This window comes from Symphodus melops (genome assembly GCF_947650265.1).
Source record: "Symphodus melops genome assembly, chromosome: 21".
In the NCBI taxonomy this organism is placed as follows: Eukaryota; Metazoa; Chordata; class Actinopteri; order Labriformes; family Labridae; genus Symphodus; species Symphodus melops.
Window position 1 is genome coordinate 8,207,858 of NC_136711.1, and position 21,779 is coordinate 8,229,636.

At 43.5% G+C, this 21,779-nt stretch overlaps 2 protein-coding genes across 2 annotated transcripts in view; both read right to left on the reverse strand.

The window, feature by feature from the left end:
• The window catches only part of ndufaf8 (NADH:ubiquinone oxidoreductase complex assembly factor 8), a 161,099-nt gene that overhangs the window by 57,144 nt on the left and 82,176 nt on the right, over window positions 1-21,779 (reverse strand). The gene's annotated exons all lie outside the window — the stretch shown is intronic.
• Window positions 1-21,779, reverse strand: part of bahcc1b (BAH domain and coiled-coil containing 1b) — a 54,913-nt gene that overhangs the window by 7,168 nt on the left and 25,966 nt on the right. The window contains exons 4-22 of the mRNA XM_079334098.1: window positions 20,775-21,779; window positions 19,375-19,486; window positions 18,640-18,833; window positions 17,374-17,514; window positions 15,925-16,106; window positions 14,765-15,143; window positions 13,011-13,907; window positions 10,052-10,218; window positions 9,166-9,302; window positions 8,826-8,930; window positions 6,129-6,207; window positions 5,821-6,007; window positions 5,196-5,347; window positions 3,876-4,035; window positions 3,276-3,487; window positions 1,246-1,414; window positions 930-1,047; window positions 307-382; window positions 76-184 (exon numbers count right to left, since the gene is read on the reverse strand). The exon at window positions 20,775-21,779 is cut by the window's right edge and continues 1,032 nt beyond it. Of these exons, the coding sequence (XP_079190224.1) occupies window positions 76-184; window positions 307-382; window positions 930-1,047; window positions 1,246-1,414; window positions 3,276-3,487; window positions 3,876-4,035; window positions 5,196-5,347; window positions 5,821-6,007; window positions 6,129-6,207; window positions 8,826-8,930; window positions 9,166-9,302; window positions 10,052-10,218; window positions 13,011-13,907; window positions 14,765-15,143; window positions 15,925-16,106; window positions 17,374-17,514; window positions 18,640-18,833; window positions 19,375-19,486; window positions 20,775-21,779 (4,581 nt within the window). The remainder of the gene's footprint in view (window positions 1-75; window positions 185-306; window positions 383-929; window positions 1,048-1,245; window positions 1,415-3,275; window positions 3,488-3,875; window positions 4,036-5,195; window positions 5,348-5,820; window positions 6,008-6,128; window positions 6,208-8,825; window positions 8,931-9,165; window positions 9,303-10,051; window positions 10,219-13,010; window positions 13,908-14,764; window positions 15,144-15,924; window positions 16,107-17,373; window positions 17,515-18,639; window positions 18,834-19,374; window positions 19,487-20,774) is intronic.

The window sequence follows — 21,779 nt, forward strand, 5'->3', positions numbered from 1 at the left end:
AGATGGAGTACATGAGTTGCTGGGAACCCACCAATGTATGTATACAGAGTGAGGTGTTTGGTGTGTCTTGCTCACCTCGATGGACATATCCCGGATATAAACAACGTGAGCGCTCGGTCCAGTAGGCACACACTCGAGTCCCTTCAGTCAGGATTGCCTCAGTCTGGGGCCGCACATCCAACACCTGTAAAAGTCACAAAACTCTCTGTATAACTCATGTAGAGTTGAAATAAACCAGCTTCGCATAATTACCCACAATACTCCAACATGTAAAAGTCAGCATGGAGCCTTAGGACTGAAACTCACCGCCTCTTGTAGTAGCTGCTCCAACGAATAGATCCGAGGGCGATTCCCACGTTCCCCTTCGATGACAACACTGAATCTAAAAAAAAAAAAGGTGTGAAAATGTAATGTTTCATTATTTTTTAGTTACTTTTAAATTAAATGTTGTTCCTGAACTATTTAGTTTCATACTCTGTTGTTCCCATTGATGTCTGTGTTGTCTGCCACGTCATTGTGTTATTGTCTGACATTATGAGCATCATGATTCTAACAGCTGCCGGGAATTCGAGTGCTTTTTAACTCTTATGTTTATCAGACAAAACTCGACATGCTGTATGGCTTTTTTAGTAACCACGTCTAACCGTGGTTGATAACAACAACGATTTTTCATATTATTTTGGTCATCGTAAAGGCCATTGTATTTGATGCTTTAAAAAAAAAAGACATAAACTAAATCTAAATAAATAAAGAGCATAATGCAATGTGAGTGTCAAGTGTTCAGGAATGGAAGGATGGAAACTGAGTTTTGTTTACAGACATCATGTGGAAAAGTATTTTTTCCTCTTTCCTGGAAGATTAATACTTTACTTTGTTTCTTTGAGATTAAACATGTTAAACTGGAAGACAGCAAGAAAGCAGAGCCTTACATGTCTGGAAGATCCAGAGTCTGGACACAGGCAGCGTATAGCAGCTCATCCTCCTTGGAGATCAGGATCTTCAGTCCATCCACTAACATCTCTTTACTGAGGACACAGTTTGGTAGGGCTGCAGAGGGAAGGTGTGGTAAAAAAGATGTGTGGGTGAAAGGAGAAGATAAATGGAGGGATATACATTATATGTGCATGTGTTGTATTATTGCAATGTGAAATGAAAATGAAGGCAGAGAAAGAGGTGCGTCTACACGTTTAAAATAGATCCAACGTGCTTGGAAATTACAAATGATGTGTCTTTGCTTTTACCCACCTGGTATTCTACAGGGCATGTTTGGAGGGAGATGCATCAACATTTTTTCCTCTGCCTCCTCCTCTTCCTCCTCCTCCTGGCCCTCTGAGAAGCTGCTCTCCTCATCCAAACGAAAGCCGTCGTCTGCAGCAAAGCTCTGCAGCAGACGGCTCACTGCATGGCCTTTGACCTGTACAGGAGAAAGGATGTGACATCAGTGGGGACCGAGCGGGATATGGTATCACGTCAATAAAAGCTCAGATTAATCAACAGTAAACAGGATCTGCAGGTGACTGAATCAAGTCTGATGTGGTGAATACATCAATGGGAGAAAATAGAGGATTCTTGTAATGTCTCACTTCAATGAGGTCTGAAGATTCTTTTTTTTTTCTCACTTTGCCACCTTTAACACCCAGTAATAACTTCAGCTCTTGAAGTGGTAAAACTTCCTTGTGTTGCCCAAGGACACTTTATCGATGTGGATTCCTGCTAATATAAAAGCTTCAAGTTGAACCCTAATTTACAGTCACACACACACACACACACACACACACACACACACACACACACACACACATACACACAGAAAATCTCCAGACCGGTTTAGGCTGGTCTAGCCAAAGATAACTGATGACTGATGATGGAAAGCCAGCTTGCCCAACAGGTTTCTGCTTGTATTTCCAAAGAAAAGACCATAATATTGAGTGCATGGGAAATGGCTTGTCTATGTGTGTGTGTGTGTGTGTGTGTGTGTGTGTGTGTGTGTGTGTGTGTGTGTGTGTGTGTGCTGTCTATTGAAGTTTTCCACATCAGGAGACCATATATTTTAGTGACAGAAGTTTCGTCACCAGAGGGCATGGGTGATTATTTCGCTTTAGTGCTCGTGTGTGTGTGAATCTGTGTGTGTGTGTGCGTGCAGGCATGAATGGGTGTGTGTGGGGTTATGGCCAATGATAATCTTAAAACTTCTCTGTTAGGTTTGGAGTTATGTGCTTTTGGACATTCCCTCACAATGACTCAAAGACAGAGACAACCTCGGGGGCCTCTTCTCTTTTGAAGTTAATTTGTTTGTCCTGCCAACGTCTGACTGCACTAACACAGCGTTTCAGTGGTGTGTTAGCACAGCTAGCACACACGCATGCAAACACACTGATAACAACTGCAAATGGTATATTTGACAAAGTAATTGATTTACAGCTGATGCTTAGTTTCTCAAGTTATTGGTGCTGTCAGTTGTAATCTGTAGGATATTCAAACTTCCTTGAAGGGTGTGTCACACATCTACAAAGAATGAGGGAACTTGAGGGCGAGGGTTACTACAAACATCTCCTTCCCTCTTTTACTCAGCCTTTATTTGCATGCAGCAGAAGACACAATGTATCTGAGTCACCTTTTCCAATCAGATGCTGCTTGAACTTAAACCCCTGTCCTCCTAACCACTGTTGGGTTTTTCTTCACCACACAGCGGCATACCCATGTCCTCTGTTGATCATTGACTTATTTCAGGAGTGATGTAATGGGAATCCTTACAACTTGTGATAGCAGTAATCTATAGAGATGCTGATTATACCGCCTTTCTGTCACACCTCTGTGTGTTTATTCAAAGGGAACAAAATTGTAGCAAAGCAAACAGATTATGTCCAACCAAAATGGAAGGTGTGCCTTGAAGTTAAATCTCTTCCTACACATGATTAGCTCCAAATGTCATTTTTATCTCCAAGTTTAGCTAAAGCAGTAAAGCCTAGCTGTATAATTAACATGGAGCAATGAACAGATATTATACCCAGGACTTTGTACAAAGTTTAAAAATGTTGCAGATGTCAAAGGGGACTGTAATGTATTACTTCGCTGTTCCCCTGATCCTTTACACAGAATGCAAGAAGCAAATGCCCTTTTTGAGGCTGTAACACAACGCTGTGAGAGCACAACCATAACTCACCGTTGCCAGAGAGTGATTTACGTTGTTGAGGAGTTGCCCATTGCACAAGAAAAAGTATCACTGTGTCACCGTAAGGTTACAAGATAGCTCCAAACCCCCTGAAATGTCTCACCTTTCCCAGAATGCCCTGTCCCGCTGAGGTCTTCCTCACAGTCTCCTTGCTGGCTCTTTCTTGCTCGAAGCTGCAGCCCACTGAAGGCACTCCCCAGTTGGGCAGGTGCTCTTTTTTAGTCCCCTGGTGATACAGACGTCCCCTTTCTAGGTTGGAGAGGCTTGGTCTTTTGTGCGGCTTTCTCTGATCTGCACTTGGATTGCTCCCCATACCTAAAGGACAAGGGGAAATCATTAACGGCCAGCAGAAGCAATATTCTTTTTGTGTCATGTGGTTAGAAATATCAATGTATGTCTTTTGCTGGTCTTCAATACCACATAAAGTAATCTGACACACTCATCTGAGCATCGTAAGGGTTCTAAACAAGCTCACAAATAAAGATGATCTCTTTGGGCATCATATCTAGCAATGCAAATAATAGTCCTACTCTGCCTTCCAAATGGAAAGAAATCCTTAAAACAGATTGAAACTTTTTTTTTTACACCTAAAGTACTTCAAATGGTTTTAATATGTAACAGAAAATCAAAGAGTTACATGCCAGAAGCATATATACATATAAGGTTATGTATAAAGAGCCACCTTGAGGCCCGTGTCGCTTACTCCTGGCTTTCTGGTGTTCTTGGAGCTTGGAGGCCTGCGATGAAAAAGGCCCAATTCCGGGAGGGTTTGCAGAAGCATCTTTAGAAGCTGAGCTTATCTGAGTATCATCTGCTCCATCTTCACTGTCGTAGCTGCCGTCCACCTCCTCCTCCTCCTCCTCCTCCTCCTCGTCCTCCTCCTCCTCTGTGTAAGCATGACATCAATATGATCAGTCAGAGAGGTGACACAGGTGAGCTCAATGTAAATATTGTTTAAGCCAAAGCCAGGGACTACCTTGATGAGACATATTGAAGGACAGTTATCTCCACACGCTTGTGGCTATAGCTGTATAAAAAATAACTAGCGCTGTTCTTTGACTGCATGTTTAATCAGACTTTCCTCAGAAGCTACACAAACATAATTGTTCCTTAAAGGCAATCACAGGAAGCAAACATGGACACACACACATACACACACAAGATATCATTGACAGCTGTGTGTCGCTGCCTGCAGGGGTCGTGTCAGGTGTCGACACGTCTCTGACACACTTGTCACTTACACTGCGTTCTCGTCAACACTTTGCCTCATACACACACACACTGACGTACACACACGCACACGCACACACACACACACACACACACACACACACACACACACACACACACACACACACACACACACACACACACACACACACACATACATCTTCAAACACGACTCTTTTAGTAAAGGCTACAGGGTCAAGTTGATTCTAGTGTTTTCCTTAAGTTTGGATTTTTCTATGAAACCCTCCCGTGAAGCATCAGAGAAAGCACATTTTCTGGAGGTTGGAGTGGTGAGGAAAAGAGTGGAAGACCACAGTGGGACATTTTGAATGGGACGAGAGTCGGCTCACGTTACCGTGTGCCGTTGAGGGCCTGGGTGAGTGTGTTGCATGCCTGTGGCAAGTCGTTAACAGTTTTAACAGTTTGATAAATGAGCTGGGAAGTGAGAAGAGCCCCCCACCTCTGAATGATGGCAGGCATCTCCCTCTCAGACACACAGCAAGCACACAGAAACAAACAGAGACTCACTATCGTAGTGAAATCTCACAATGTCTTTTTGATGTTCTTTGAGCTGTTGGCCATATTAGCACTACTTAATCTATAATAAAAGTCTCGCTAGCAAAAAGAAATAGTCTTTGTTTACATTTTACAAGCAACAATATTTTATTAAATAAAAAGGTTGTTTAAATGGCTCCTTTGTTGGTGCCTTGTTGGACTGTTTGACTGGAGTTTTTACCAATCCAAATATTCATAAACTTTATTTTTTGTGCCACTCACCGTGCTCAGAGCTCACACAGTCACTCTTCTCTTCCCTCGCTTCCAGCTTGTCAGAGGTCCGACCATCCTTCGGATGAGCTCTGTTTGAGTTGATGCCCATCAGCACTTTGGGTTTTCGGCCCCTTTTCCTCTTTACAGTGGGACCAGCTTCCCGGACCTGCTGCAAGTCTGATGGGTCAACATCAGAGGAAGGGTAAGTTTTATTTCACTGCTTAAAGGGCAACAAATGTTTGCATTGAGCATTTTTAGGTTGCGGCCATTTTCTGTGGAAAGTGTGGGTGTATGCTTAAATTGCATTGTTGTGCTTCTTTTTCCCAGGTTACAAGTTGCAAAAGAATGTAGGGAATTTGTCAAAATGGTTTAAAAATTGGAAGGACAATGAGGCCATATCCAAAGGTATGTCCATATTTTATAACATTTAAGCTAACATTAGACAACATCTAATTAGTTAATTTTTAAAAATATGTAAAAGCATTGAAAATGGAACAATTTGTAATATTATTTCAAATTATATGATTGGAATCCTTTAACAAAGTTGTACAACTTAAGCCTTTCTTTTTACAGCATCTGAGCTTTAACCTTCCTGTTAGTTTAACATTAGAGAAAAATGGCTGCCAACTACGATAGCTGACCTCTCCCACCTTTTCTTCCTTGTCTGCTCTGACACCTGGATCCATCCTCCCCACCAGGGGTCCCTGTGCTGTGCAGAACACCTGCTGATGGAGCGCCACGCTGGGCTGCGGCTTTCTGCTTTAGCTGGGTCACCCGCCTGGCCAGCCTGGAGCTCAGAGCGCTGGGTCGACCTCTGTGCTTACAGCAAGCTTTCATCTGCAGACAGGGAGCGGAACAGCTAATTATTGACTAATTTCTTTCTGCTAATTGAAATATCCTGGAAAGCAGAAAAAAACATCAGTGGCAGGAAATGGTTGTCAGTGCCAGAGAGACAGACCTGTGCTGCATTCAGGTTGCTGAAGCAGTGATTGGACATTTTCTTCCTGGCTTTTTCCTCAAGTAAATTCAGCCCAGCCCTGAAAGACATAAAAAAGGGGCAGAGTTGCACTTAGATGAGAATTTATTATTCATTAAGCTGAACAATCAGAACACACTTTTCTTTTATATCAAGGATGTTATTCTCAAAAACTCTCTCCTCTCTACTTTCAGCTCCTTCTCTTCTGGGTTCATTCGCTGTCTACTTTTCTCATACTGTTTTTTCTTCTGTGCTTCATAACTTTGATGAGGTAAGAGAAAGGCTCAGCTGCCCGTCTGCACAGCTTGACAGCAAACACAGAAATATTAAGCGCCGGTGCGAATATGAGACTCATCACATAAAAGGATGAGAATTATCTGGTGTGAAGGAAAGTGGAGAAGAGACGAAGAGAGGAGGATGAAGAGAACAGTGGAGGGGGAAGGGAGAGAGACAGGGAGAGATGAAGCAGTCCCAGGGGAGTCTGTCCGTTGACCGGAGCTTCAGGGCCCGATCGATAAACACTAACCTCTATTGAACACTACTCCTCCTTTCCTCTCTCTCTTTCTCTGTCATTCCTTCATTGTATGCATACTCTCTTACACCACAGGCAGCCGACACACACACACACACACACACACACACACACACACACACACTGTTAGCAGCTGGTGTCTAAAGCTAGTGAATCCTGTATTCCCGAAGAGAGAAGCTCTGGCTCTCAGCATCTCTGACGCTGGGAAAGGAGCGGGAGAAAGTTATGGATAAGATCCATCTAAAGAATGTACCTCCATGTACTTCTAAGCCCTTATTTTCACTTTAGGGGCTAATTAGGGGATAATATAATATATACTGTAAATACACTCCAAATATTCTGGCAACAGTTATAAGTCTCTCGTTTTGATATTACGATGCTCCTATGCTCAAAACCCAGTACATAAGGTAATCATTTTCTGAATTGTGTTGTTTTGCTGTCTTTCACACAACCCCGATCTCACCTCCATCTGACACATTTGGTATATAGTGAATTCTACAATATGAGAGGGCCTACTTAAAGTCGATAGGCTGTAAATAGGCTGTATAAAGACAGGTTGCATCAGGTTATACCCAAAGGAATAGATTAATTTATGGCTTTTATCTATTGATGCTAATCAATTTTCCCAAAACTTCAGTTTTACCGACAAGGAAATCATTGGAACCAATCAGCTATCATTTCACGATGATATAGCTTCAGGGAGCCACAGTCAACTTTTCGTGGCTTCCAGTGTAGCCAGCGAGATTGTTGGCTGCATGTGTCGCATGCCAACTCTTTATTGAGACATTTAAAGGCTAGGTGACCTCTAATGGCCTCTCAGGATGAATTACTCCGCTTTCCTTGCCCTTCACACAGACTCTGGGAAATTTAACTGACATTTAAATGAGAACTAGAATGCAACAAGTTTTTAAAAACATCCGAATCAAAAATGAGCCTTTATAGAAGTGGCATGCAGATCTTGTGTATTTTAGTCACGTGAAGATTTGAGGGTGGGTCTGCCGGAAATGTTCCCAACATTTTGGGGGCTGTCTGTGAAAACAGCTTAATAGCCTTTGCACATTGTGTAAGTGGGAAAAAAATCCTGGAGCCAGAATATTACAAAAAAAGGCTCCCCAAAGGAGTTGATGCTGTAATATGAGAAAAAAAGAATACTAGTGATGTTTAATCACATTTGTCCACAATTCTTTTGTCCAGAGACAGGCTGTAAAGGTGGGTATGAATTGGGAAACTCAGTCTCGGTTTGGGATTGTTCTCTTATACTCACTACCTGTTTATCTCATCACACAGCTCTCACAAGGAGATGAAAGCATAAACAAATCATACGTCGCTTATTAATAACAACAAAAATGCTGTTCTGGCACGCAGCGACCAACGCTACTAATTAAACCAGTTTGTGTGTAAGTGTGTGTGTGTTTTAGGTGCAACGGCATGTACAGTATAACTAGAGCCTTTCATTGTCGGTTTCATTAGCGCTTTCTAATCATGGTTAGCGTGACAAACCTTGAGTTACTCTAATCATTTTATCAAGGCGAGGGGAGCACATACTAACAGAGGTGGGTCGGCATGAGAAAACACATTCATCATTTTGAGTCGTGAATACCAGCTATGTGCGTGCGAGTGTCACCAGTATGTGAGTGTGTGAAGGAATGTGTGTCAGCTTCAAAGTGTGCACGTCTGAGGTGTTAAACTGTGTGGTTGTGTGTTGTCGTGGGCAGAGGAGGGGTGGTGTTGGGTCGTTTATCACTGTAAGAACTGTGCATCAGGACTTTGTCTGGCTGTATTAATGTATGCTGGAGGTTCACATAGAATCAGGACGTAATCAATGCAAGTGATAAATATGATTAGAAGTGATTAATGATGATTAATGAAAGCCTCATCTTCATTAGCTTCTCTCATTTAAAATCACAACCAGCCTACAGCTCCCATCACGGAAACGGATTGTGTGCATGTGAGCGTGTGCGAGCAGCTCCTTCCAGTGCCCAATCAAGCAAATCATCAGCTATAGAGCATTTGAATCAATTCAGCTGAAGAAAAAACTTCTTGAAAATCACCCGCGCTTTTAACTAAGAACACAAACAGAAATCAGGATGAATGAACGGGGCCTGCCAATCACACTGATTATATTGACGCAACATCACAGCACTGACCGGAGTCTTTTGGAGTTCTCTGCTGCAGCTGGGCCGGGGGTGGACTTGCGTTTGCGGGGACGGCCGGGGCCCCGGCGAGCAGGACTGCGAGACTTCTCCTCTTTCCTACACAGAGGAGGAGGAGAGAGAGAGAGACGAGGATCAAAGATAAAGTCTGGACAGCAGAAGGAAGCTTGGATCGGCTGCGGGTCAAACTACATTAAGAATGAGCAGGCTGCAAGTCCTGATAAATCAGGAGGATGCAGCTTCACGGCAATATTGTGAATGTTGGAATGCACATCTTGATCTACACAAAAGGAAGTGTGTGTAAATGTGTGTGTGTATGTGTGTGTGGGCTTACTGGTGGTCGTGTTTCCTCTGTAGCTTGGCCAGTTCCCTCTGTTTCTCTTTGTAGCGGCGCTGTAGCTCAGCCAGCTGGACACGCATGGCCAGCTCCTCCCCTCCCATCGTCTCCATGGAGCCCTTCACTGGGCACACCTGACACACACACACACACACACACACGCACACACACACACACACACACACAAAGAGCAGGGGAATTTCAATGCTGAACACAGACTGAGTATAACACTCATTCACATGTCAGGTTGCCAGCTTGTGTTTCAGCAGCTTAATGATTTGATGGATTTTTTTTCTTTAAAACGATGCTTGTGCATTTGATCTCTGCCGCTTTTTACATATGCTGATTTTGTACAGCGCTGTTTTTTGCTAAAAGGCGAAGGTTTCTGTGAGATCCAGGGGGCTGCATTTAGAAACATTTGTGATAATTTGCACATTATCACATTTGACAACTTGGGGCTACTTTAAAAGTAAATGAAGTAATTACAATTTAAACAATCTGTTATGATTTGAAGTTCACATGTATTTAATCACATTTAATGAAGTTATAAATATTTCTGCTAAAGCAAGCCGTTGTTGTGATACACCTCAATGGGGAAAATGCTGGGCACACAGCAAACTTTTTTTTGGTCTCACATCTTCTTCTCCTCAGTGGAAAAATATTGTTTTTACATCCAAAAGAACAACAACAAAAGACACTAATTATTTAAACTCAGAATATCCAGACTACAATGTAAAAAAAAGATTCCTTTTGTCATTTCTTTGATGGCTTTTTAAAGTTAAGATAAATAAAGTAATTAGGTGTGTTTCTATTGTATTATGCTTTTTTCACATAAATGCTTCACGTTTGCATGAACAGAAACACACTCTCAGTGAAGCCTCACCGGCTCGTGGCGAGGAGTCCAGCTGCACTTCCTACGTAGGTTCAACCTTTTCCTGATTGGACACTGCTGCTCCCCCCTTACATCCACTGCCCCTCCCTCCATTTCCAGGGCACGGGCGGCTGCTAGGGTCGCCAGACTGTGGAGGTCAAAGGTCAGCATGTCTTCACCTGCACAAGGAGATGGATTGTAGGGTTTAGATTGGTGCGTGACACAGCGGCTGACACAATGCTGTAAAATATGTTTTGCGCTGAACAGATTTATTCGTGGAGCGATGAATCGGTGCCTTGAAAAGTGGTGATATTTATGATATTAGCTGTGTAGTTTATTTGATGTATACTTGTTTTGCTGCTTAATCGTACACAAACACACACGCACAAACACACATGAGGGGGAGCGATGGAGAACGATCTCTACATCTGTCACTGTCATTAACTCTGTCATTGTCACAGCAGCGGCAGATGAAACAGAATATTCATGAGACAGTTCTCTCTCTCTCTCACACACACACACAAGCAAACAAACACACATCTATGCAAATACAACATTCTGAATTCACACATGCAGCTAAACTATTTTTGCTGAGCTGCGCAGACAAGAACGAACTGCATTAGTGTCTGTGAGGGAGAAGTGGAAGAAAAGAGAGCAACTGGGAGGAAGAGAGGAGGAGTATGATGGGGAGAAAGAAGAGGTGTGCAGCGCTGTTAGAAAAGGAAGGGGGGGGGGGCAAAGGGGAGGAGAAGCAATAAGAGGCAAAGTGTTTATTGAGCTATCTATTTATTCTCCTACATCTCCTCATTATGGACATGGACAGAATCCAATTTCCCGTCAGAGGAGAGGAGGGAAGGACGGAAGGAGAGGAAAAAGGAGGAGAGGAAAGGAGAGCAGAGGGGAAGAGGAGAGGAGAGCAAAGGAAAGGAAAGGGAGGAAGAGGAGAGGAGAGGTTTGACTGGATCTCTGTCTTGATGCAACGGAGCTGCAAGGCCTATTCACTGACATCTGACATTATCAAAACCTGCGTGCAAGAGAGAGAAAGAGAAATGGAGACAGAATTGCAGCAAACGATGGATGTATAGGAAAAGAGAGATTGCGTACTGTACATGTGAACAAACGCATATGAGAATAACAAGTAAAAGCAGAGCAGAAAGACGTGTCTTTGTCCTGTCTCAGCTCGCAGAGGTCAATGCCATCTCATCTATCAGACCTCTGAGCCAATGGCATGCTCCGGTTACTCTGACAGGGTGACATCACCGCTGACATCACCACTAGTTTAGTATCCTGGAGGATGGCCGCAATCGATAGATAACTTCCGCCCCCCCCCCCCCCCACACACACACAGTAATAACACCGTACTTTGCCCCTAAAGGGAGGTGTAATAAGAGGCTGCACGGGGGATTTCGAGGGGAAAAAACAAAAACAGGGGAGGAAAATTAAAAACCATTACAGTTCATATGGGTGTAGTCATCATTAGAGGCCATTAAGAAAGTTTATTGCGCTGAATTTTTAATATAAAGAAAATATGAAGGAATAAAAGAAGCTATGACACAAACATTCCCTTCTGCCTGGGTGTGAACAGAAGTAATGATGCTAATTTATAAAGGAGGGGGACATCTCTCTTGATTCTTTAATCTGTAATTGCAATCTCGAAGGAGCTGAGATATCCTTCCGCATCAAGGAGCGGCGTAAATGCATCTGTCTGGGATCGGTTTCATCTCCCAAACACATTCATGACGACAAAAAAAAACCCAAAACGCCATCAGCAGTATTAATAACGTTCCGTGTAGCGAGTCCAAATGTTTTTTCCATATAAATAAATGTGTTGCAATTTAGAGAACATTTTCCACCCCACGACAGGATTTATTGATTTCACACCTATTACACATGCTAACCACGTGCACACACACACAAGTAAATAAATGCAAACTCACACACATGCACAGACAGCTGCACAGGGCCTTATGATTTTTACACTTATTAATTCCATCAACAAGACTTGCAGAGACAGGATTTACACACAAGATTACATTGGTTTAATAAAAAAAAAAAAAAAAAAAAGGAAGCAGGTGAGGGGAAAAAATAACAAAGAGAGAGGAGGAGGAGAGGCAGGAGGAGGCGCAGGCAGGGAGCAGGCAGCCTGCTGCAGAGACACATAGACACTGATGGAGGAGAGCAGGGATTCATCTGGGATTACTTAACAGCTTACACACACACTCGGCGGCAGTGCGTGCACGCACACAAACGCAGGCAAACGAACACACACAGATGCTGGCATAAATAAAAACACTTTCTCTCAGAGGGATGAGAGGAAAATAGGAGCGCTTACAGGAGAAGTGTTTTAAAGGAAAGGGTCTAATTAGCAAAGCAAGACGCCAGAGCCTGAGGGACACACCGGGCAGAGTGTGTCTGTGTGTGTGTGTGTGTGTGTGTGTGTGTGTGTGTGTCCAGGCTTGTGTCTGAAGCTCAGCGTGTTGGTCCGTCTATGTGCCACTCCCCCCCCCCCCCAAACACAACACAATACACACACACACACACACACACACACACACCCTTCCCTGAGGTAAAAATGCGGTCTTTCGTCAAAAACAAAGTCAGAGCTGAGGAAGGAAACAGGGTAGTTAGTGGGAAATATGTGTGTCCGTGAGTGTGTGCGTGTGTTTATGTGAGTCTTAACATCTGGGTCGCACACGTGTCCCAGACCTTTTTTGTGGTTCGCTGTAAGTGTGTGTGTTTATTTAAGCAAAACAAGTAGGCTCTTTTTTCTTGATTCGATTTTTTGGGTTATTTTCGTCCTGTTTTTACTCATAATTTCTTTATAATAAAATCGGCAAATAAAAAACTACTAATGCAAAACTTCTGGGATGATTTCTTTGTTTTGTTTTAAAAATATTTTTCATGGTGACAAATAATGGTTGATATTCCATCATAGTATGAAGGTGTCTGGGAAAACTTTTTGAGAACTCACCCTCTTTGTCTTCTTCTTTCCCGTCCCTGCTCCTCTGCTTGATCTCAAGCTCGGCCAGTTCTCCCAGAATCTCCATACCATGGTGCACAGGAGGACTTGGGGCTGGAGCAGCAGGTACAGGTGGGTACAAGGCATCTCTGGTGGCACACAGAGCCGCAGCAATCAGAAGCTCCAGACTCCACATATAGGCACCCTGGAGCTGAGCTGCTGAGCTCGAGGAGGGAGGGAGTGTAAGGTCAGAGGACGGGGAAGGAGCAGGAGAGTCACAGATAAGCTCCACTACGTTCTCTCCTGCACACATCCCTCGGCTTTCCTCTTCTTCTTCAACAACCTCTACATTCTCTCCATCCTCCTCTATAGGCACAGAGACTTTACATTCTGTTGGTTCAGGTCCAATTTTCTCCTCCTTCTCCTCCATGTACTCTTTTGTGTGTCTACTGTCATCCTCCTGCTCTTTGGAAAGTCGGGGCTCATCCAGGCCGGCCTTATGGCCAAAGCAACCCAGAGAGAGTGCTACTTTTAGGGCTTTGCCTTTGGCTATTGTTGGGCAGGCTAGATCTGGGACTTGAGTGGGGGAAGGACAGGGCAGCGATCCAGAAATCTTGCTCTGAGGCTCTGAGAACGAAAATCCTTTCACCTCCTGAATTTTTTCTTCCTTCTCTCCTTCTGAAGCTTCACTCTGGGGCTCCACCACTTCACAGTCTCCCCCATATTCTTCTTCCCTCCTCTTGTCTGTTTTGGGGATGGGCTGGATGTTGTATACATGTGGGAGGGTCTTGGAGTCAGGCTCTGCTGGTTCTGCCTCCACTGAGGCTTCAGCCAATCGTGCTTCGGGAGGCGAGGGCCCGGCCTTGTAACCCATGGTGATTGGAGGGTATGTGTAAACAGGTGGCAGGTCTGCAAGAAGAGAAAAAAACATAAAACATTTAAATAAACGTGAATTATTAACCAAATATTATTTGCACTTTCATGCCTTTAAAGCATCTTCAGAAAATAGATCTCTGTTCCAAAGTCCAGCATTTCAAATGTAAAATTCATTGCCTCTCTCCTCAGGCAGACTGGATGAAAGAATGTGATTACAGTTGGCAAAATACACTGACAGCAGGGTGCATGTGTACAGTCGTTTTTTGTGTGTGCATGTGTTTGTAATGTGTGTTTATGATGAGTGTATAGATCTTTGTTCTATACCGATGACTCCCTGCCGCTCCCCTGTGATTGCAGAGTTGGCCCTGCCACCCCAGCTCTCTTATTATTGATGGTATCCCTCCGCCCCCCTGACAACACATCCAGATGAATGCGTATCCTTCCACCTGTACTTCTCAAGGACCTCTGAAGGATTAGTAGGTTTGTCTGAAGAATTCACTGACCTTCCTCTTGTGACACACACACATGCATGCTGGCAGGTCACACACACACTCACTGTGTGCCCATATGCTTTCTGTGACCTTAATGACTGACCTGCCCGCTGTCCCTCTTTAGCTTGTGCAGATAAAACATTGCACACACACACATGCACACACTCAAGGACACACAGAGCGAGGGATCATCCATGCTTCAAACAATTTCTGCAAAATCAAAAGAATACCACGCTTCAAAGACCAGCATCACTCTCCTTTTTCTGCACTTCTTTTCTCTTACACTGTCTCTGCGATCATATTTCTGCCTCATATCTGTCTTCTGTTTTCTTTTTGTATTCTTGATATGTGGCCGTTTTTTTTTTTATTCAAACATTAACCTGATTTTTTAACATTTACCTGGCTCTAGGGATTGTGGGTAATCCTGAGGAGGCTGTCCCTCCCCTCTCTCACTCCCCCTCTCAAGCCCCTTCGACAGGAGTGATGGCGCCGGGCTGAGTGCTGGAGAGCGCGGTGCTGCTGCAGCAGGGCTTGGCGCAGGCGTGAGAGGGTTCGGGGGACGGGATCGCCTGGACGGGGAGTGGTAGCAAGGTGACTGACGGCTGCTGGGATACACCCCTGGAGAAGGCGTGGGTGTCTTGGGTGGAGGAGGCGTGTGAGAGAAAGGTTTGGCCACATGGGAGGAGGTGGAGGATGAAGCAGAAGACGAGGAAGTTCTGAGTGCAGATGATTCATGAGGAGAGTCTTCTATAGTGATGGCATGCTCCTCGTGTTTTCTCTGTTGAAGAGAAATTTGAGAAGAAATAAATAGTTGCTTGAGGAGTATTTTTCTATTTTTGTACTGTTCTCTATTGCTTCATCAAACTTCCCTAAAACCGTAGCCATTCCACGTAAGGAGTGTATAGGAGATAATAACTTCCTGACGTATTATGTGTCTAGAAAGAGATGGTTAAAACTGAAAGGAAAATGGAAAAGTATTAAAAGGATGTGCACTGACATAACTCTAAAGAAATCTTATGACAGCAAGTCAGAATTATGGAGGAACCAGTACCTAGATAAAATCTCATGGTAGTAAAATATAAAAGAAACGTGACTGTTGGGTCAACTTTGAAAAGTAGAATATTTTTGATTTCGTTAGAACATATCAACCAATATAGCTAATCTTTATAAGGATACAAAAATGAGCAAGAGAAACCTTCTAGTTGTTTGAAAAGAACCCCAGAGAAAAATGCTTCTTGTGGAAACATGGCGAGAGTCAGCCACACTGTTTGATTGCCAAATGATCTGGCAATGATGAGTGCAATAGTCAGTGACTTCCAAATATATTGCTGAGTTTCTCTTTCTATCTCTTTTAGTGTTTTACCATCGGAAAATCTGAACTGACACATTCACACTTTACTTGCACTGATTTTTACCCTTCGCGATCTAAATGAGGAAGAAAGTTTGCACATGTGTCCAATATGTCAACACTTCCTGATCTTCATTTGCTCGTTATTTCACAACAATATCTCCATAGTATTTCCCAAGTTTGAACTAAAATGTAAGCTGGAAGTGTTTACCTGTCCTAATGAGTGCCGCTGCATGTTCTCAATGGCCCGCTGCTGCTGGTGCTGCTGCAGGGCGTATAACTCCTGTTGCCGTAGGAACGAGGAGCGAGAGTAGACAGGGTGATGCTGCAGGTGAGAAGGAGGGCCTCTACCTCCGTACATAGGGGGCCACAGACCTGACTGCTCCAGAACATCTAGAGGAGAAATATGAAAAATGGCTGATGAGAAATAGGAGATTGTTAAGCATTTTCTTAATTAGAATATTTGGCTTCAAAAATGAAGACATTCCTTTTAGTAACCTTGCATAATTATAACTTAGAAAAAAACACAAAAATTAAAAACAGCCAGTAAAGAAATATTTGCAGGGCCAAAGCTTCACAGGAAGTTATTTTTAATTAGAAGCAATTTGTAGAATTTTTCTGGAATGTACCAGCCATCTGCAATTCAACAATATGTATGTTGGCCTTAAAGACACTAAAAGTCACAAAATCGTGTTGCAAAATATTTCAGATTCTCTCTTCACCTTCAACAAACGTCTCCTAAAAAGTGATGCATTTCTCTGCGAGGAAACATGCATATATCGTGCCCAGCGTCACCCCTATATGACTTAAGATACCCGCGGCTACACACAAAAATGTACACGCACGCACGCACGCACGCACGCACGCACACACACACACACACATACACACACACCCCTCCTTGGCTGCCTTGTCGCTGGGAACCTTTGTTCTGTGAGATTAGCCTGAGTGGGCTAATGTTTCCCAGGGGAAGGGTTCAGTGGATGCACTTCCCCTCTCTGCAGGAACTCCCACGGAGCGAGGCGAGGGAGGCGGGAGATAATTAAATTTCACAGCCTGTTTGCAAAGCAGCGTTGACACACTCACACACACAAACACACTCACTCTTTTCTCTCTCGAAAAAATCCGAGATGTGCAACACAACCACTAACACTGAACGATGATGTCTCATATTGTTCCTGACGTGAAAACAGCTAACTTTGGATGACCAAGTGCCTGTACACACACACACACACACACACACACACACACACACACACACACACACACACACACAGACACAAACACATGCACACTCACAGACGCACACACACTTACACAGAAGCAGAAACACACACACAGTGTACTCCAAACACACCAGTGCTCCACCACAAAGAGATGAACAGCAGTTCAAATGGTTTGCATAACGCTGGGCACATACAGAGGGGGGCACTGGAATAGCTGCCCCCATTAACGAAGCTATAAAACACAGTCCCACTGACAGAGGGACTTAGTTGAGCATTATATTATGATTAGCCAATGATACTAAAACTCTGGGAGAGAAATGGCAGCAGCTCCGATGGTACAACTGAAGGGAAAGGGGGGGGAAATAGTGGGCAGTGAAGAAAGCAATGAGTATGCTGGTTGTGTATTTGCTCTTGTAAAAGGGCACTCAGCGTACCAAGGGGATGATGAGGCCCCGCTTCTGTAGGAAGAACCACCAGAGGGGAGTTGGGGTCTTGGGTGAGGGACCCCAGGACGGGCTGAAGAGGGCTGGGCAGACCGGGAGGGAAGCCTGGGGTCATACCGACGTGGCTTAAACCTGAAATGAGGACATATTCAAAATCAAATAAGAAGATTTCATTTAACTTACTTCTTAAAAAAGAAACTATCGCTTCACTGGTCAACATAGGAAATTATTTAGTTACACTTTTGCTAAGTTATTAACTCCTCCATGTCCACTGATACCATGTATTTATATTGTTTAAAGCACAATACAAAGATGTAAGGTTTTCACATTTACAGCGGGACGTCTACTTCGCACACATTTTGGGGTCTGTGAACATATTGCTCGGAAATCAGGCTTGCTCATATTTCCTCGCTGCATGAAATTTATGAAATCATAAATAGAATTGATTGTCGGGTTGCTAATGAAATGCAAGGAAAGGCAAGTTTGTTTACTTTTAGGACCAATCATACAAAGTGCTTCTCTGAGGTAAAAACAGTACAGTACGAACATTAAAAGAAATACAGCATGAAGCGAAAATAAGATATTAACATATATTTTAATTTACTGTTTATTTATAAGATCAATTTAACATATAATTAATAGAAGTAGATGCTTCAAGTTATAAGCAGCAGTAAGTAACAGTACCTCAAAGTTTGAGAAAGCCTCAGGCACTCTTATTATGCTTATTTCTGGTTTTGGTAATAATGAGTAAACCTGTCCTGTGGGACCTGAGGGGTCTTGATGCCCCATAACAAACTAAAAACTCTAATAGGTAATATATGATTAATATGCTGTTTGATCAAGAGGTGAGGGCTTGTTACATGCAGCTGTTTCTAAAAGGGACAAGAGGTTCATTCATTGCTTAGGAGGTGGTGTGGTTACATTGCCCTTATAGTTGGATGTTATTGTTGTTATTGTTGAATCTTCTTTTACAATCAGAGGTTAACAACACAAGCTGAGTTGGATTCTGTAGCAAGTCAACATGATTAATTAATCCATATTATCAGAACATTGAGGTGATGGCAAATGTTTTCCCAGATGAATGTCCCCAACAAGTAAAACGGATGCCCAAGCTCCATTGTTGAACAGGACAAAAAATGATTCAATATTAGATCCAAGTACACCCCTCATACCAACATGACCACATGATCATAAAGCATACTAACCACCAAATGGAAACTGTGATGAAAAAACGTACTGCTCCACCACTCTACTTACCGTATGTATGCCCCATCCAGAGGGAGGGACTTCCTGTTCTCTGCATCCAGTGGTGGTGAGCTGGATGAGCATGTGCAGCATGGTCCCCCCCTAACTGACTTGCGCCTCCAGGAACCAAGAGGTGAGAGGTCAGGTCACCGTGGCAACTACTGGAAGGGTGAATCCTGGCGAACTCTACACGATCCTTATTTTCCCTGAAGTGGTGATAGACAGGGTGAACTTTGTCATTATCTTGATTATCCCCCTCTTATTGTCATCATCACCATCATTATGATCATTATCTTCATCCTTGTTATCTTCATTACCACCACTACCATTATGATCATCAAGAAAAGGAAATATGACGGCAACAGGAACAGCCATCATCTTGAGCCCGGTGTATGAGTTCTCATTATATGTTTTCTTCCCCTAATATGACTACATAATAAGAGCCAGATACATCAGAGACATCTGTATTAGTGCCTGTAACATTAATGCACCACATCTCTTCTTAGAGAGAAAGAGAGGAGGGGGGGAGGGGGGGGAGAGTGAGTGGGAACAGAAATACCACATCAAAGGGTGAGAAGAGTAAATGGAGTGAGGGGATGAGAGAAAAGGGAAGCAGAGCCTCAGACTGGGAGAGAGAAGGCAAGAGAATACAAAGTGCAGCTTATCAGACGAGAGGAAGAATGAAAAGATGCTTCCTTGTATATGTGTGCGTTTATTTTTTGTTGGTGTTTGAGAATTTTGTTGTACCTGATGATCATTTCTCTGTCTCTGTCCAGGTGATGAAGGCTGATCTGCTCTTCTGTCATCCTCTTCCTGTCCTCTGCCTCACGGCCGAGAGGATACACGGGCCTCGACACTCCTGAACAATGAGTAACACAGTTACAGCAAAAGTTTACTTGTTGTGTTTGTTTTACATTTTGGGTATGTTATCTGGTTGGCTATTCGTATATTTGCTTGGACTACTGTAATAACTTGTTTCTGCGTTACATGTTACCCGTTAATAGAGCCACTCGACAGGTCCCTCTGGGTTTAATTGGGCTTCTCTAGCATGTTTCTTTCAAAAAATATCCTTTTTTGTATAATCATATTGTCTAATGTTAATTGTGTTTGCTTGTTTGAAGTGCATGAAATAAATACAATAATAATGTACCAATGGAAAACATTATTAATTCACAACGTTTTAAAAAGTATATTTTTAAAATCATTTCTCAATGGGGACATTATCGACACATCTTACGATACGATATAGTGTCCTTTATGCACCCTTGGGGAAATGTGTCTTTACAAACACCATCTACTAGCATATACTTGCTTAAAAGATATAGTTATATGCTCTGATCATTGCATCTTTGAAATTGTAGCTTTGTTGCCTGGGGCATATCCAGAGGGTGGTTTGGTATGGCATGCCCCAGTTGAATTTTTTCGGGCATCCCAATCATCCAAAACTCTGACCTCTGTATGGGGCCTTAATGCCGGTTTCCTTTTGTTTCTTTTTTGACTTCAAGGAGGCATCTTCTTGAGGAATTAATAATGGAAATTATTATTATTATTATTTATTTTGAACTGTAATGATAGTAGTTGATTGAAGATGATAAGCTGAGACAGAAATGGAATTTAACTTGGACGTGGTTGTGTGTTCATTCATACAATTAGACCAAACCTGCATCAGTCAGTACCTACTGTGGGAAAGCCCAGACAAACAAATTTGGAGAAGGGGCTAATAGAGGTGAGTTTGCATCCTGTGTAGGGTGGCCACAGACCTCCAAATGGGAGGCACAGTTTTAAATTCAACCTGCAGTCCCAAAACAAATTGAATTCTGGGCATACCCTAATTAAATATATGGATGACTAAAAGAGTAATTTTACTGTTGCTAGAAGGCCCATGTCAACAACTTACTATGTAAAAATAAGCATCTGTTCTTTAAAATGGCATTCCCCATAAACCTTCAGAATGTTTTTATAAATTCAGTGTCATTTATAACTGACATGCAAAACTTCCTCTGGACATATATGCATTAAATGTACGATCAATTAATTAAACTGAACAGAACTAAAGCTGTTCTCAACTGTTGAATCTTGGATTTTTCCTTTAACGCACAAATATAGCACTAATTGACTTAATGCAAGGAGCATAAATGATGTCTGACCTTTCATGCTGGGCAGCACCCTGCCCTGTCTGCTGTGTCCAGGGGTGTTGTCTGGGGAACGATGAGGGGGCCTGGCTACAGCAACTGCAATACCCACCGGAGGCTGTCGCACCTCCCCCTCTCCTGCCTCTCCTGCCTCTTTCCCACCTCTGTCGCCCTTTTCCCCCTCATTAGTGGAACCTCGACGAGGAGGGAGAGACTGTTTGGGAGGATCTTGCGGCAACGAGTTGCTTTTAGCCTCTCCTTTGTCACCCTTCTCTGATCTCTCTCCACCCTGCTTTAGGCAGCCCAGACCTCCAAAGGGGCCCCTCTGTGGCAGAAGCAAAGGCTGCTGGGAGCTGTAGTTCATTAGGTTCTTTATGGCACTGCCCTCTTCCTCAGTAGTGAGTGAGGAGGAGCGGGATTGAAGAGGAGGGGGCTGAGAATGGGGCTGGTTGTGGTCACCATTTTGAGCTCTATTGCTAAAGCTTCTTATTTCAGCATCGCCATCTGATGCATGATGGGAGCTTTTTCTCTGGTCATCTGGGTAGCCTCCTTGAACCCCCCAGCAGGGTGCTGCTGGACCTTTATCTCTCCCCCTATCCTCTGTACTTCCTCCGTGACTGCTATGTTGCTGATGCCGTATCCTTGCCACCTTTTGTCCCTCTCTTTGAGCCAATGCCCCTGACCCTACCCTTCCATCAGAATGAGGACCTGAGTGGGAACAGTCTCTGAAGGGAGGAGTGCTTGTGTCTGGGCTATTCTTCTGTGTACCCTGTCCAGCACTAGAGTGTGGTCCTTGCGCATTAAGTGGGAGCGACGGCCGGTAAACATTGTCCACAACCTCTAAATCTCTGAAGGATGACGGTGTGTCCCGGTTGCAGGGCCGGAGTTCAGTCTGAGAGCTGTGACTGGAGCTGGATTTGTGGTGGGTCTGAGTCTGCTGGCTCCAGTCAGGAGGTTTGTCTGCTTTGCCATATCCCAGCTGCTGCTGGTGTGTCTGGGATGTGTCCTTCTTTTGGCAAC